This window comes from Hyla sarda, chromosome 2 (genome assembly GCF_029499605.1).
Source record: "Hyla sarda isolate aHylSar1 chromosome 2, aHylSar1.hap1, whole genome shotgun sequence".
Lineage (NCBI taxonomy): Eukaryota > Metazoa > Chordata > Amphibia > Anura > Hylidae > Hyla > Hyla sarda.
The window spans coordinates 69,807,300-69,823,972 of NC_079190.1; the positions used below are offsets into that span (position 1 = coordinate 69,807,300).

The 16,673-nt window shown below is 42.0% G+C and overlaps 1 protein-coding gene across 1 annotated transcript in view; it reads right to left on the minus strand.

Annotated features, from left to right (window-relative positions):
- Nucleotides 1-5,434: 5,434 nt before the first annotated feature.
- VPS36 (vacuolar protein sorting 36 homolog) overlaps nucleotides 5,435-16,673 on the minus strand; it is a 41,419-nt gene continuing 30,180 nt past the window's right edge. The window contains exons 7-14 of the mRNA XM_056562020.1: nucleotides 12,772-12,804; nucleotides 12,602-12,679; nucleotides 9,547-9,681; nucleotides 8,134-8,199; nucleotides 7,657-7,721; nucleotides 7,195-7,279; nucleotides 5,974-6,050; nucleotides 5,435-5,892 (exon numbers count right to left, since the gene is read on the minus strand). Coding sequence (XP_056417995.1) covers nucleotides 5,799-5,892; nucleotides 5,974-6,050; nucleotides 7,195-7,279; nucleotides 7,657-7,721; nucleotides 8,134-8,199; nucleotides 9,547-9,681; nucleotides 12,602-12,679; nucleotides 12,772-12,804 — 633 coding nt within the window. The 3' untranslated portion in view covers nucleotides 5,435-5,798. The remainder of the gene's footprint in view (nucleotides 5,893-5,973; nucleotides 6,051-7,194; nucleotides 7,280-7,656; nucleotides 7,722-8,133; nucleotides 8,200-9,546; nucleotides 9,682-12,601; nucleotides 12,680-12,771; nucleotides 12,805-16,673) is intronic.

A 16,673-nucleotide genomic window follows, 5' to 3' on the forward strand; every position in this document is an offset into this window, starting at 1 on the left:
CCATTAACCCCTCAGATGCCGTGATCAATACCGTTCACGGCATCTGCAGCATCACGGTCACTTAGTTGGATGATCGGATTGCCCGCAGCGCTGCCGCGGTGATCCGATCATCCAGCACAGCAGCTGGAGGTCCCCTCACCTGCCTCCGCTGTCTTCCGGGAGTCTTCTGCTCTGATCTGCCTTCCCGCAGACCAGAGCAGAAGATGACCGATAATGCTGATCAGTGCTATGTCCTATACATAGCACTGAACAGGATTAGCAATCGAGTGATTGCTTTTAAATAGTCCGTTATGGAGACTATTAAAGTGTAAAAATAAAAGTAAAAGTAAACAAAAATTTGAAGACCCCCTCCCCCAATAAAAACGTAAATTGCCCCATTTTCCCTATTTCACACTCAAAAAGTGTTAAAAAATATATTTTATATACATATTTGGTATCGCCGCGTGCGTAAATATCTGAACTATTAAAATAAAATGTTAATGATACCTTACGGTGAACGGCGTGAACGTAAAAAAAATAAAAAAAAAGTTGAAAATAGCTGCTTTTTTTTTTATAACATTTTATTCCAAAAAAAAAAAATGATAAAAAATGATTAAAAGTTTTCTATAAGCAAATATGGTATCACTAAAAAGTACAGATCACGGAGCAAAAAATTAGCCCTCATACCGCCGCTTATACGGAAAAATGAAAAAGTTATAGGTCTTCAAAATAGGGGGATCTTAAACGTACTAATTTGGTTAAAAAGTTTGTGATTTTTTTTTTTAAGCGCAACAGTAATAGAAAAGTATGTTATCATGGGTATAATTTTAATCATATTGACCCAAAGAATAAAGAACACGTCACTTTTACCATAAATTGTACGGAGTGAAAACGAAACCTTCCAAAATTAGCAAAATTGCGTTTTTCTTTTTAATTTCCCCACACAAATAGTATTTTTTTGGTTGCGCCATACATTTTATGGTAAAAGTGAGTGATGGTATTACAACGGACAACTGGTCGCGCAAAAAACAAGCCCTCATACTAGTCTGTGGATGAAAATATAAAAGAGTTATGATTTTTTTAAGGCGAGGAGGAAAAAATGAAAACTTAAAAATAACATTTTCTGCGTCCTTAAAGGAGTAGTCCAGTGGTGACTCAGTGGTTAACAACTTATTCCCTATCCTAAGGATAGGGGATAAGTTGCAGATCGCGGGGGGTCCGACCACTGGGGCCCCCTGCGATCTCCTGTACGGAGCCCCGACAGCTCGCGGGAAGGGGGCGTGTCGACCTCCGCACGAGGCGGCGGCCGACACGCCCCCTCAATACAACTCTATGGCAGAGCCGAAGCGCTGCCTTCGGCAATCTCCGGCTCTGCCATAGAGATGTATTGAGGGGGCGTGTCGGCCGCTGCCTCGCGCAGGGGTCGACACCTGCTATCTGGGCGGAGAGCCGGGGCCCCGTACAAAGAGATCGCAGGGGGCCCCAGCGGTCGGACCCCCCGCAATCTCAAACTTATCCCCTATCCTTAGGATAGGGGATAAGTTTTTCACCACTGGACTACCCCTTTAAGGGGTTAAAGCACAACTGTCACATGAAATCCGCATATATTACTGTCCACACTGAACAAAAGCTGTCAGCAGCCTGCAATAATGGAGCGCTGATAACACTGATCAATGCTGTGCTATGACATAGCATCGATTAGTATATTCCAATCAAAGATTGCATGTAAAAAATTGTGGAAAAAATGTAAATAAGCCCCTCCCCTAATAAAAGTTGAAATCACCCCCTTTTCCCATTTTTTTTTTAAATAAAATAAACATACATAAGTGGTTTTGCCATGTGATTGATATATATATATACCAAAGTCTAGAATTGCTGATATTTGGTCACTTCATATACCGGAAAAAAATAAAAATTGTAAAAAGTGATCAAAACAGCAACAAAGACGTTGTCTCAAATGGCATTAGGTGCATTTATGCTGGGGGAGCAGATCCTGCCCTTGTGGGACATTGCTAGGGGCAATCCCCAGCATAAAATGCATAAAATGGAGGATGCCTGCAATGCCACAATGGTATCCCTACACAAGGGCATCCTAAAAAGTGATCAAAACAAAAAAGGTACCAATGAAAACTGCAGATCAGAAAGCAAAACATGAGCCCTGGTGTACCCCCGTATACAGAAAAATAAAAAAGAGGTATAAAAGTGTCAAAAGACAACAGCTTTAAACGTACAAATTTTCCTACAAAAAAAGATATTTCTTTAAAGTAGTAAAATTAAAAAAACGTATAAAAATTGGGCCTCATTGTAATCGCATGGACCTACAGAAAAAAGGATAACAATTGATTTTTACCGAAATGTGCACAACATAAAAAAGGAATCCCCCCAAAAGTTGATAAATAGCTTTATTTTCTCAATTTCTGTCCCCCAAAAAATATTTTTGCCTTACCATAGATTTTATGGTAAAATGAGTGATGTCAGTACAAAAGTACAGTTGGTGGTGCACAAAACAAGCCTCGTATGGGTCTGTAGGTGAAAAACGGAAATTGCTATGGCTATTAGAAGGCGTTAAAGGGGTATTACCATCTTATTAAACGATGGCGTAGCAAAATAGGAGGGACAACACTAATTTATAATGCATGAACAATAGGGGTCTGACCTCCAGGTTCTGCACTCAGAGAATGAACATGTATTCATTTTACACAAAAGTACCAAACCAGAAGTACTTCATTTTATTTATATTACATTGAATAATCCAATACAAATATATTGTAAATTGCTGCATCAGCAAAACTGCTCCTTTTATAGGTTTTAGCCTCTGGGTGTAATAAATAAAAAATATTTATATTCATTGACAGCAAACGGATGTGAAAAATAGTGAGAAAATGAAAAACAAATTGTATTAACCTGAGCATTCATTCTGCAAGACTGGCAACCCCTGATAACCCAGAATAAAAACAGAGGAGAAGGAAAAAGAACATAAAACTAGAGCACTGACATATTTGGAGAGTCACCTGTTCTGCCAGACTGTCAGGTGAATGAAGGCCAGTGCCAACAAAGTCAATGAATGAGTAGCTACCTCCGGCTAAGGCCAAGTTCTCACATTAGAAAACGTACTGACATTTTTATTTTCTGTGCGTATTTTCAACCGTAATTCATCTTCATCCGTTAAAAAAAAAAAAAAAAAAAAAACCTCCATAACAAAAAAAATATGCGCATATACATCAGTTCATTTTGCAATGAGTGAACTTGGCTTTAGGCATGTCAGCAACAAAACAAGCAAAAGTAAAATGTCAAATATGTCCCATGGTCAACAAAGTGAATAACACACACTGTGATGGGATGGAGGTAATTAATGCTCCAGGTAAAGCTGCATTCAGGGCCCTGGAGGTCAAAGATACTCAACTTAGTAACAACATTTCAAATAAAATCTATTTAAAAAGATCAGCAAGTTTAATACTCTGCATTCAGGTCTAGAGTGTTACTGGTGCATTGTGGGTGTCAGCTGTATACACTCTATACACTGAACACAATAAAAAAAACTGTATATTGTAAAGTGCCCTCTAGTGGTGGCTGCAGGCAGGCAGAATTTTCTCATTTACCTCTGTTTTCATACACGGGATTTGGAGCTCTGTACCAAAAAAACTGAGCCTTACCTATTATAAGGATACTTTTATAATGGACGCAGAATTTCACAACTTAACCTCAAAGAATCCAACAGTTTTGGCCTTAAAAAGAGAACCTGTCATCTACATAACTGTCAGTCACTTAGTAGGACTGCCCACAGATGTTTTACTTTTTTACTGCGCCATTCACCAAGCAGTATAAGGGACATAGTTTTGCTGTTCTTCAGGTAGCAATACCAAATTAACGTTTCTTTGTTTGCGCAAAACTAGTAAAGCATAAAAAAAGCTATAAGAAAAAAACCATTCCCACATTCTGAGGCAGAACTGTGTGTGTAGCCTCATCAGGGCTTATGTCTTTGCAGAACAAGTTGTTTTCATACCGATCACTGTGCAGGATAGTTAATAATTCATATTTTATAGTTTGGGTTTGTAAGGTTGTGACTAGGCCAATTATGGGATTCTTTCTATTTTCATCTAAATGTCAGTATAAATGACTGCAAGCAATAACACTACACCTCTAAAGAGTAAGACAATGAACATATCACCAATAAGGGGACATAAACTGCCAAAAAAGGAGCTGAACAGGAGTCAGGAGTTTTGGTAGTCCATGTCTTCTTATTGGTGATACATATTGCTATTGTTAACATTTTTACCAACATTTATTGCACTGTAGGGACTTTAGCCCAGTGGGTGGAGGTTATAGGCCTCGATTGAGGCTTAACCTGATGGGTCTGTATACTTAAGGTGTTTATAAACCATTGCATGTGTTGATCTTTTTCACTTGTGTGGTTTTGGATGTTCTGGTCGCTTTGGATTAGTACAGATCTGTGTATATATATATATATAATAAATATATATATATATATGTGTGACACTGAGGCAGGATTGAGGGCAATGAAAGGGTGTTTTTCCCAGTTCTTTATTCTAGGTGAGCTAGCAGAGACGCTCATCAGGTGCCTAATTAACACAGAACGGCGGGGAGGGCAGATATTTAAGAGTCCACAAAGTGTAGTCTGGACTCTCCCCAGCAGACAGCAAGGTGGCTGTCAGGGAGAGGCAAAGGGTCCTTGCAAGGAGCACACAGCCAGGCGGTGTGAGTGACCCACACAAGTGAAGTGGACTGTGATAAGTTGTGGTAACACAAGTGATGTGTTCGTTCTCCTGTATGAGACAGACAAGGGTTCTTAAAACAAAAGGCAAGAGGCCACAAATGCTGTGTGTGAACAATGAGTAAAGGTTGCTGGACGCACATTTTAACTGGCAAGGAAAACCCTCCAGATGATAGTCAGTGATGTTGTATTGTATAGTTAGTGGCTGGACAGCCTAGGTTTTTAATTTGATTCCTGTGTTACGTTTTTGTTTATGCTCACTAAATTATATATATATATATATATATATATATATATATATATATATATATATATATATATATACACACACAAAAACACACATTTACTATTCATGATGAAGCATTCTTAGGATGTGCGTTTCTTATGCATGAGGTATTTTCTTGTTGTAGCCTATTTGATTTTCTCATGTGAACTTTCACTCCTCGATTTGTTCATACTCGGTGGTGCCCGATATTGCTACAATTTATAATATACAGCTGACACCCACTGTAGATGGCTGCAGGTCCTCCAACTGTGCCTGCCTCATCCCCACGCCATATTTTCATAGCATTAGGCACTTACTACACAGAGCCAATGCTGTAAATGTATGGTGCCAATAAAACAAAAAACAAACAAAAAAACAACCCGGTGTTTGAAGCTGGACAATCACTCAGGTCACTGGTGGAAATGTATCAAAACTAGTGCAAGAAAGCAGAGGAGGAGTTTCCCTTGTAAACCAATCTATATTCAGTTCTCTTCTTTAAGAAGACACAAGGAAATGATAACAGCCACGAAATGGGACATTTTGTACATTTACGTTTTGCTAGCAATAGTTTTGACAAATCTCTATAATATGTTATGTTAGATCATTTGAGGTTTTTGTCTAATTAATCAAAATTTTTGTATGAGATGTGTTTACTGCTGTCACGGAGGACACTTCTATGAAGTCTATGGCCAACCCCGTGCTTAGAAGGTCTCCAATCCTCTTTTAATGATAATTCTGCATGGAGGAATTGTACTCTGATGGATGAAATCTGTGTCATATTCTTCTCTTCCCCACCACTGTTCACGTATCTCCTACAAATGTTTAACTCTGCGTCAAGAACAGGTTTGGATAGAAGCGCAGACCCTCGACCGAATCATCGCGGCAGAGATGCCCCATGTTTTCAGCAAGAAGCAATCTGTTAAACAGAAGAACATAGTCAGAGCAGTCCACAAGAGCAAGAAACGGGGCAAACCATTAATCCAATGGGAGGAAATACCTTTCTTTGGCCAACAAAACAGACATTCCAACAATCTTGGCAAACTCTTCAGAAGTCAGTGAACCCCTTTCAGATACCTGGTAAGAAAGAAAACGGACTATAAATTGTTTACATATGAGAAATCTTCTTGTGTAAAGGTTCTCTTACTCTCAGTGACATTTCTTTTCTATGGTCCTCTATGGACACCTCTAATGTGGCAAAAAATTTTTTGCATGTTATTACTGGTTGCCTTAAATGAAAAATGTTGGACTAGATTAGAGTCTGCAATCTTCATCCCTCTCAGACCCTTGGTATTCAGTTTCCAGTTTGCTGCATGTGAGGTGTGTGTGTTCAGCAGTGTAAAGTTTGCTGTGTGTGCTTTGCTTTCTCTCTACACTCACACAAAGTCCATGTAATTCTCCCTCAGACTTCCTATTGTGTGCACTTTTTTCTGTCTACAGAATGTGTGAGCTACTCTCTATGTATGCTCTACCATATATATATATATATATATATATATATATATATATATATATATATATATATATATATATATATACATATACATATATACACACACACACACACACACACACACACACATTCTGGGCTACTGTTTAATCCCTTTCCCTCTCACAGCCAACCTGGATACTAACAGGTAGATAATATATATTTGTCACATAAACCTATGCTGTGTGCTAGAGCGATAGCAATATAAAAGAAAAACACACATACTACCACTACAACATCGGTGGCTTTAGAGGTCCTTTTCATTTTGCTTAGTTCACAGTATGGGATGCAATGAGACTCATTTCAGCAAATGCAGATTCACAATTAAAGGGGTACTCCGGCAAAAAAACATCTTATCCCCTATCCAAAAGATCCTGCCGCTGGGGACCCTCGTGATCTCCGGTGCGGCACCCTGGTCATCCGTGCACGGAGCGAACTCTGCTCCGTTGCCGGATGACTGGCGACTACAGCTGCCACACCCCCTCCATTCAGGTCTATGGGAGGAGTTGTGACGGCTACGTAGTAGCCGTCACACCTCCTCTCATAGACATGAATAGAGGGGGCGTGGTGTGGCATCACGAACACGGAAGCTCCAAGCCACTGTGTTTCGGATGCCGCCGCTGCCGGCCCGGAGAACGCGAGGGTTCCCAGCAGCGATACACCCATGATCAGACATCTTATCCCCTATCCTTTGGATATATAAATAAAAGTTCTACTAAGAGATAAATATACCGTTTCTAAAGCAGCAGCAACCATTTCCTCTTCATTGTAAGATTGAAGCTCAATTACCATAACACCACTATCAAAAATACGAAGCCTGCAAAAATAAAAAAAGGAAAATGTCCCAGTGATCATACAAACCCTGAACCCAAGTCAGACTGCACATTACAGAAGGGTACAGACATGCTCATATGCCTTTGAGAAGCCTGTAGTCATAGCGCATATAGTTTCACATCCTGGAAAGCAAACATTGTTACATGTACTACATAGCTGCCACCTTTGTCTTATTGTTTGGTGCAGGTCAAATGTACTTGAATGGAAAACTAGACAGGAAGTCTACCCTGGGCCTTCGCTCAACATTTCATCCAGGAGTCTGCCAAATGCTTATTTGTGAGCAGGGGAAGAAAGTGTTTGGGTCAGGAACTGAAGGACTGTAGAGAAAGCAGTAAAATAATACTTGAAACAACATCTTACCGCAGTGGAAGTTTCAGGGGCTCAAGCATTTTGCAGGCATTGACCAAATCCTCTGGAGAAAGCAACTGTGAAAAGAGCAATGATTCCATCAGGTATTCAATCTGCTTTCCTGTTCGATCCATATTTTTGTCCATTGGGGGCAGCAATATGATATTGCCGGTCTAAAATAATATTAAAGGAGATCTGCAGCTATAGACATTGTCTGATCACGTGGGGGTCTGTATGCTGCGACCCCCGCAATCTCCTATATGGGGCCCCGGCTCTGCCACGGCTTTTACGTGCAGGAGGCGTGACCGCCAACACCCCCCCCCTCCATGTGTCTTTATGAGAGAGGCGGAGATGCAGCTTAACTTTCATTCAGTTCACAGAGACTAAACTGACCTAAAAGGGTGAATGTTTATAAAAATAAAAAAATAAAATAAAAATTTAAATTAGATTTTTTGAAGTTTATAGCCACTCTCTCCGAGTCTGACCTACCTCCATGCCTCTGGCTCGATTTACTAAGCAGTATACTTCGGTAAGCGACATTATGCCTCCTCGTTCCTGGGGGGGGGGAAAAAAGTCAAAAAGGAAAAAAAAAAAAAAAAGTTATATTCTTGAATATGTAAAGTCCTACCGGTACAGTATAATAGTCAGGTTCTTATTTACAGGAGAAATGTAGTATTATATGGTGATTTTTAAAAGGTTCAAAAATAAGCATTTAGCAGACTCCTGGAGAAAATACCAATCCATACACCACTCGTGTCGACCACAGAACAAAGCTGTCTGGTGACTATGAGGAACAGACAGGATTCAGCACAGAGATATAGAGACCCAGATCCCCACCAATCAAAGCTTCTAAGATGTTGTCATTCACTGCATCCCTTTCCCGAAATAAGGCTAATTTCAGAGGCTATCCTAATAAAATAACAACTTTAATACATAAAAAATTATTTTGTGCATATAGAAGTAGGGATGTCCTGATACTAGTATCGGTGTCGATACCAGGTATTTGGATGGTATCGGGGATGTGTCTAATGACCCCAATACCAAATCCGATACCTGGTGGAGTGCTCCGCTGCCTGCCCCGTTCTCCGGTCTGCATCACTGCCGCTGCCCCGTTCTGCCGTCTGCATCATGGCATCTTATGGAGGAGCATGTGACACACACATCTCTCCACCTCCGCCACTGCACTCCGTGTAACGCTACGAAGGAAGCAGAGTGACGTGTGTGTCACATGCTCCTCCATAAGACGCCATAATGCAGACAGGAGAACGGGGCAGCAGCAGTGATGAGTACGGGAGAACAGGGCTGCAGAGCGGTAACACCTGACAGGCACAAGCAAGCAACTACAAGGGAGTTGCTGCTGTCTACAAGGGGGGGTTGTGTGGTCCTGCTGGCTTCAAGGGGGGGTGGTTCTGCTGGCTACAAGGTGGGGGCGGGGGCTGCTGCTAATGTCTGCAGCTATCTATACCACCTACAAGGGGATACTCCCTACTATTAAAGGCAATCTTACAACAGAGTCACCTGCACTAACTTGAATTTATAGGTAGGTACTGCAGGTTTCTACCGCTGCTCACCATGTGATCAGCACAATCACTCTGAAGACATCGGTTTCGCCGCCAATGAAAATTCCCTGTTCTGCCCAATGGAGAAAAGAGAAATCTTGGCTCATACTACAGCAGCCGCCTCCATTGCACAAAACAAGGACCCACATATCATACGGTAAGCAGCGCCAGAAACCAGGTCACCCTGGGGTCAGATTCCCTTTAAAATAAAAGTACTCGTAATTGGTATCGGCGAGTACTAGAAATAAAGTATCGGTACTCGTACTGGGTCTTAAAAAAAAATGGTATCTGGATATCCCTATATAGAAGTATGCAAATACAAAGATCTGACACTTTCACTCACCTCCAGAGGGGTCTGTAACATTGTGGCAAGCTGTTTTGCGAGCTGCATGTGGTAGTGTGTGCCAGATCCGTGGGTTTCCCGTGTCACTGGATTGGCAATTCCCATGCTCAGTAGGTAGGACTTAAACTTTATTGTCTACAAAAACAATTGGGAAACTTCACAAAGCTATATAGGCATATAAGCTCACACAAATATGGCCACAGAAAGAATGCATTAGATCAGTCTCTAGTTTAGAAGGGATTTATTAAAGAAGCAGTAAAGAAAAAGAAAAAAAAAGCTTATTTAGTGCAGAATTTGCAATTAATAAATAATAAACCAGAGGCTTTTGTGTACGCCTGGTGTATACCTATTTTAGGTGATGTGCATGGATTTTCTGCCATCTTGATTCCTATTTTCTCACTGATATGGCTTCCTAATACTGAGGGGATGGACTCTCACCGCTCCACTTGCTCTGAGCCCTATCTAAATGTACTGATAAATCTTTGATATAGAACTTATAGAGTATAATATGAGATGCAGCTTCAGCCTCTGTCTCTTCTCCCTGCCAGCTCTCACACATAGGAAATCAATGTCTGGCTGCGTCTCACAGGACACATTACTGAATCAACACACAACAGAGACAGTCAGAGTAAGCCAGAGGAGTGGTATAGCTCTGAAATAATCATTGTATGGACTCCCCTACTACATGACTGCACTTTTGCCAAAAAGAGGAGAGAAAAAAAAGCAGAAAACCCATTGTATAATAAAAGCATTCTGGCATATTTTACTGGTCACTAGTAACTTGCTCCCGTTTGGCTCCGACTGCTCCTCAGATCGTTTCTCTTCTTCTTGCTTTCGAGACTAGCACTGAGAGCAGGGCCAGCTGGCTCAACCAATGACTGGTGAGGAGACCCTGCTTTGGCCTGTGATCGGTTGAGCGGACAGGTCCTGCAGCGAACGCTAATCTTGGAAGCAGGAAGAATAGAGGATCAGGGGGCAGACGGAGCAGAACCGGGCAATGTAAGTATGTTTTTTCTCTCTATTTTGTCCCCACCCCAGCTACATAATATTTCCTTAAAAAAGGCTGGAACACCCCTTTTAGGGTCTATTCACACGTACAGTATTCTGGGCATATTTGATGGACAGGATTTGAAGCTGCAGATTTGATGCTGTGTTCAGTCAATTAGTTTATATTGAACTCTGCAGCTTCATATCCTGCACATCAAATGTGCACAGAATACTGTATGTGTGAATAGACCCTTAAAGGGGTTATCCACCATAAGGTGATTTTAGTACCCACCTGCCAGACAGTAATGGACATGCTTACGAAGATCTGTGCTTGTCTTGGGGATAAATGGCTATGCTGTGAGATTACCATAACACTGTGGCTAGCTTTATGTGAACTGGCATTTCCTGTTTGAGTTCAGTCTCTTAAACGACATATACCATGCTTCCTTGTTTGTAAGGCTGCTTTTACACTATAAAAACCCTGGAAATCGGCCATTAGAAAATCCCATTATAGTCTATGGGATTTTTCCAATAGCCATTTTAACCCGTTATCGTCCGTTAATAACGGCCGTTATTTTGTGACGGGCGATAGTAACGGGAGAAATATTGCATGCACTATTTCTTCCGTTCATTCATCCGTCACAAAATAACGGCCGTTATTAAGGGACGATAACGGGTTAAAACGGCTATTAGAAAATCCCATTATAGTCTATGGGATTTTTCCAATGGCCGTTTAACGGCCGATTTCCTGGGTTTTTATAACAGGCGTTTATAACGGAGGTATTTTTATAGTGTGAAAGCAGCCTTAGTGTGTGAGGTCACTTTCCTCCCTCCGACACATCAGCCACCCCACCCACAAACACAAATGAGCTGCATTTCATTCAGAAGACCAGTGTTTTCTAACCAGGGTGCATCCAACTGTTGCAAAATGATCTCTCTCCCACCCAGCAGTCGCTCCACCTATTGAAGCAGGACTGGCTCCATGTGCACACCTGACTAGTGATGTCATGTCTCGGCCACACTGCAACCTGGGAAAACTTGAGACCCGAGTCATTTTTTAAGGCGAAAATCACAGAAGAATTGCGAGATCACCGTCACACACAGGTACAGACACTAGATTAGGAACTACACTAACTTTACAGCTCCTGTAGCATAGTCAAATAAAAAAAAAATCCTGGAATACCCTTTTAATATTCTTTTAAAAAGGTGTCTATAGAACATTAAAAGGGGTATTCCCATCTCAGATAAGGATAGCGGTGAGGAAAACACCAGTCAAGATTTGGCAGCCAGGGGTGTCCAGGTTCACAGGCAGGCTATACCATTTCTGTAACTTCCATAGAAGTGAATAGGTGTTCGAGCAACAACATATTCCCATTCACTTCTATGGGAGTTATGGAAACTGCTAGGTCTGCTTCGCTGTTTCTGTGCCTTTCTACAATTACTCAAAAAAACCAATGACTTACATTAGAGTCATACAATACTGTAGTGGAAAATAACTTATCCCCTATCCGAAGGATAGGGGATAAGTTCTAGATCGCGGGGGGGTCTGACCGCTGGGACCCCCTGCAATCTCCTGTACTGAGCCCCAGCAATACGCAGAAGGGGGGCGTGTCCATCCCCACATTAAGCGGCAGTCAACACGCCCCCCAATGCATCCCATAGAGATACATGGAGGGGGCGTGTCAGCCGCCGCATCATGCAGGGACGGACATGCCCCCCTTCATGCAGACTGCCGGGGCCCCATGCCGGAGATCGCGGGGGGAGTCCCAGAGGTCGGAACCCCTGTGATCTATAACTCATCCCCTATCCTGTTATTTTCCACTACAGTATTCCTTTAAAGATAATAGAAAGCAGGGTTCTCTCTTTCCTCTTTCCTGTCCCTACGTTCAATATTCGTTTCAGAAATAAACCTGGAAATATCATGAAATGTACATGATAGTGGATATTTACAATGGACAGGACAGGAGCAGATGTTTCCAGACACAATTTTTCATCGTGTTATTTCTGGAGCGCGGCCGCTAAAAAACATTTATAGTGTTATTGTTCCCGTTCACCCGTGTTTTCATACCTCGTCTTCGGTGATGTTTCCCTGTTTGTCTTTGATTTTGTTAGCTATCGATTTGGACAGTTCCACCATTTCCTTGGCCTGTAATAATAATAGAGACAACCGTCTTTCATTGCGCCGCTGACAGGAAATGGCCGCGCCGAGCCCGGTCTTGTATTAATATCTCACCGTACCTTTTCCATAAGCTTGCTGAGATCTTCAAAGGCCTGGAAAACACATGGTAAAAAGCAACATGTAGTCATGGCAACGATAAAAAACTAACCGTACCGATGTGTCCAGGAAACAACTCCTGGATTATAAATGGCCTCCTTGAGGAAGAGAACGGTGAAACACTGTGATCATCTGTAAGAAACAGCTGGGTTTTCCAACCAAGATGCCTCCAGCTGTTGCAAAACTACAAATCCCAGCATGCCCGGACAGCCTTTGGCTGTCCGGGCATGCTGGGAGTTGTAGTTTTGCAACAGCTGGTGGCACTTTGGCTGGGAAACACTGACTTGCAGACAACTGCTCTGGTCCAGTTATGGAAGAAATGTATCCTACAGCATTGCTTCAGTAAACAGTCAGGTATTGTTCACATAGGACAGATATGCTGCAGATTTTCTCCAGCGTTTACACCGCAAAATACTGCAGATTTTCACTTTCATAATGGTGAGAAGAAAAAAAAAAAAAAATAACACTATATCGATTTGTTCTGCGAATTTAATCAGCGCCATGGATCAATTTACGTGCAGATTTCTACAAATTTCATCCACTTTGCAGGTACCGTAATACGGTGTGAATTTGCACATATGCAAATCCGTTGCAGAAAATCGACTGCACATTTATCTTGTGTGAACATTTCTGACAATGTCCCATTCCTCAGAATGGAGATAGGAGAAATCCAGAATTGTTGCCAAAACATCCAGGCATCCTATCATCGCGTACAAAACATTTTTTTGTAAACTTTTGCTTTCCCTAAAATAGTCTGGGTATTTCTAAAAAGGAGTGGGTCGTAACGCAAATATCACTGGGGTGCAAAACTGGATTTGAGAAAAAAAAATACATAACTTAAAGAGTACCTTTCACCACGCTAAACTTTTAGTATATTGTTCCTTATGTAATTATAAGACACTTTGCTATTTAGTTGCTGTTGAAATTTTCAACCTTTACATGTTTTTAATGTGATTGAAAAAACAGCCACTAGGTGGCTCTGTTCTGTTCCCTGCGAAAGTCAAAGAGTTAGTTTGGTCTCCTCCCGGACTTGCGAAAGTCCAAACTCAGGAAGTGCGTGCGGGGCATGGCGAGGCACAGGTATCGCATGCTTCAATGACGTCGCATCTGCTGGGGAACGCCCACTTTCTCCTGCTGGGAGCTCTCACAATGTGAGCAAGGGGAAAGGTATGATACAGAACTTTTTAAAGCTTGGAAAAAATTTTAAGAGCAGAAGGGGTGTTAGGAGTAGTTAGGGAATATAATCTGAGTTAGTTTAGAAAATATGGTTTGATGACAGGTACTTTTTAAATAAATACATAAATAAAGCAGAGATATGCAGAGGGTCTAACTATGTTCACAGAACCACAAGCATCAGAATGACCCAACAGAACATTAAAGGGGTAGTCCGCCCCTAGACATCTTATCTCCTATCCACCCGCCGGGGCATCGTGGCGTCACGACTCCGCCCCGTGTGATGTCACGCCTGGCCCCCACAATGCAAGACTATGGGAATGGGCGTGATGGCAGTCACACCCCCCCTCCCATAGATTTGCATTGCAGGGGCAGGGCGTGACATCACATGGGGGCAGAGTCCTGATGTCACGATACTCCGGCCCCGTAGTCGTGATCCAACAGACTCTGAGGCTGCAGCGCTGCGTGCAGCTCCCAGAGGTGGGTGCTGCATGCGAGATAGCGGGGTCCCCAGCGGCGGATAGGGGATAAGATGTCTTAGGGCTGGATTACCCCTTTAAGAGTGTATTCACAACTACAGTATCCTGCACACATTTGATGCTGCAGATTTGAAATCATTTAGTTTACATTGAAATCTTTAGCATCAAATATGTGCAGGAAACTGTACGTGCAAATACACCCTAAGGGTCAAAATCTGCAACGAACAGAAGAACGTGTGAACTGAACCTAAGGGTCTATTCCAGGCATAGGCAACCTCCCGCACTGCAGATGTTTTGGACTACATCTCCCATGATGCTTTGGCAGCATTTTGGCTGTAAGAGCATCATAAGAGATGTAGTCCAAAACATCTGCAGTGCCGAAGGTTGCTTATGCCTGGTCTAGTCACACAAAGTATCCTGAGCATTTTTGATGCTGCAGATTTCAATGTAAACTAAATGACTGAACACAGCTTCAAATCTGCAGCATCAAATATGTGCAGGATACTGTATGTGTGAATAAACACGGGCAGGTTTGACTGCAGGGAACTCGCTGCGAGTTTAAATGGGGCAGGTTTACCGCAGCAAAATTTAGGCAGTGGAAAATCCGACAGACTCCACTGAAGTCAATAGGGTCTGTGGTGGATTTTCCACAGCGGAACTTGCTGCGGAGAAAGCCAACCCCCATTTAAACTCGCAGCATGTTTCTTGCAATTAAAACTTCCCATGTGAATGCATCCTTAGGGTTCTTCACATAGGCATATTCACTGAAGATTTTCTGCAGTGGATTTTGCTTCCATTGACTTTAATGGATCAGCAGACAATCTGCAATAGTGGCAGATTTGCGGATTTTGTACAGACCCTTTAACCCCTTAAGGACCAAGCGTTTCTCTGTTTTTGCACTTTAGTTTTTTCCTCCTTACCTTTTAAAAATCATAACCCTTTCAATTTTGCACCTAAAAATCCATATGATGGCTTATTTTTTGTGCCACCAATTTTACTTTTTAATGACATCAGTCATTTTACCCAAAAATTTACGATGAAACAAAAACAATCATTATGCAATAAAATTGAAGAAAAAAAAAACACAATTTTGTACATTTTGGGGACTTTCGTTTCTACGCAGTACATTTTTCGGTAAAAATGACACTTTATCTTTATTCTGGAGGTCCATATGATTAAAATGAGACCCTACTTTCATTTCGTCATACTTTTGGAAAAAATCATAAATACATGCACGAAAAATTTATCAGTCATTTTTGTTTTGATCGAACTTTTTGATTGCTTTTTCTTCCTTTTTTTTATGGTATAAAAAGTGACCAAAAATACGCTATTTTGGACTTTGGAATTTTTTTGCGCCTACGCCATTGACCATGCAGTTTCATTTACGATATATTTTTATAGTTAATGTGTGTGTTTTTAAACATTTTTTTTACTTTTTTTTTTTCTCTTACACTTTTATTCCCCTTAGGGGACTTTTAGTAGGAATCATTTGATTCCTTATACAGATCAATGGGGTTCCATAGAATCCCAGTGATCTGTGTGTTCTGCACTCGATTGATAAAGCTTGGTCCTGGCTTTATCATTCTGAGCACCAGAGTCGGCACAGCAGGAGAGGTAAGCCCTCAGGCTACCTCAGCAGTGGATCGAACCCCTCCCCTCCCACGATCGCGCTGCGGGGGGGGGGGGGGGGGGGTGATCCACCTCACTGGACCACCAGGGAAAGGATAAATGCACCTTTAGACACCGCTGTCAACTTTGACAGCGGCAATCTAAAGGGTTAATAGCCAGCCGCGGCGATCACCGCATGTCGGCTATTAACGCCGGCCCCCAGCTACAGGAATCAGCTTGGGGGCGACCGGTATGACCCGGGCTCGAGTCGGGAGCCCACGTCATACCCCGTTAACGGCTCAAGGACTAGCATAGATGTTCATGGTCGTTAATGGGTTAAAGTCAATTGTAGTAAAATCTGCTGCAGAAAATCTGCAGGAAATTTGCCGTGTGAACGCACCATTAGACTATGTTGGCGATCGGAATTTCACAGGAACCATTCAATGTTTATGCGGATTCCTTGGAGACAACGCATTTTCGAGAGGTCCTAGTGCTGACGAATCACGCAACCGTGCGTGTGAACATAGCATTAGGGTGTACTCACAAACTGGATTCACTGCGGATTTAAAGGGGTACTCCACTTCCTCAGCATTCAGAAGATTTTG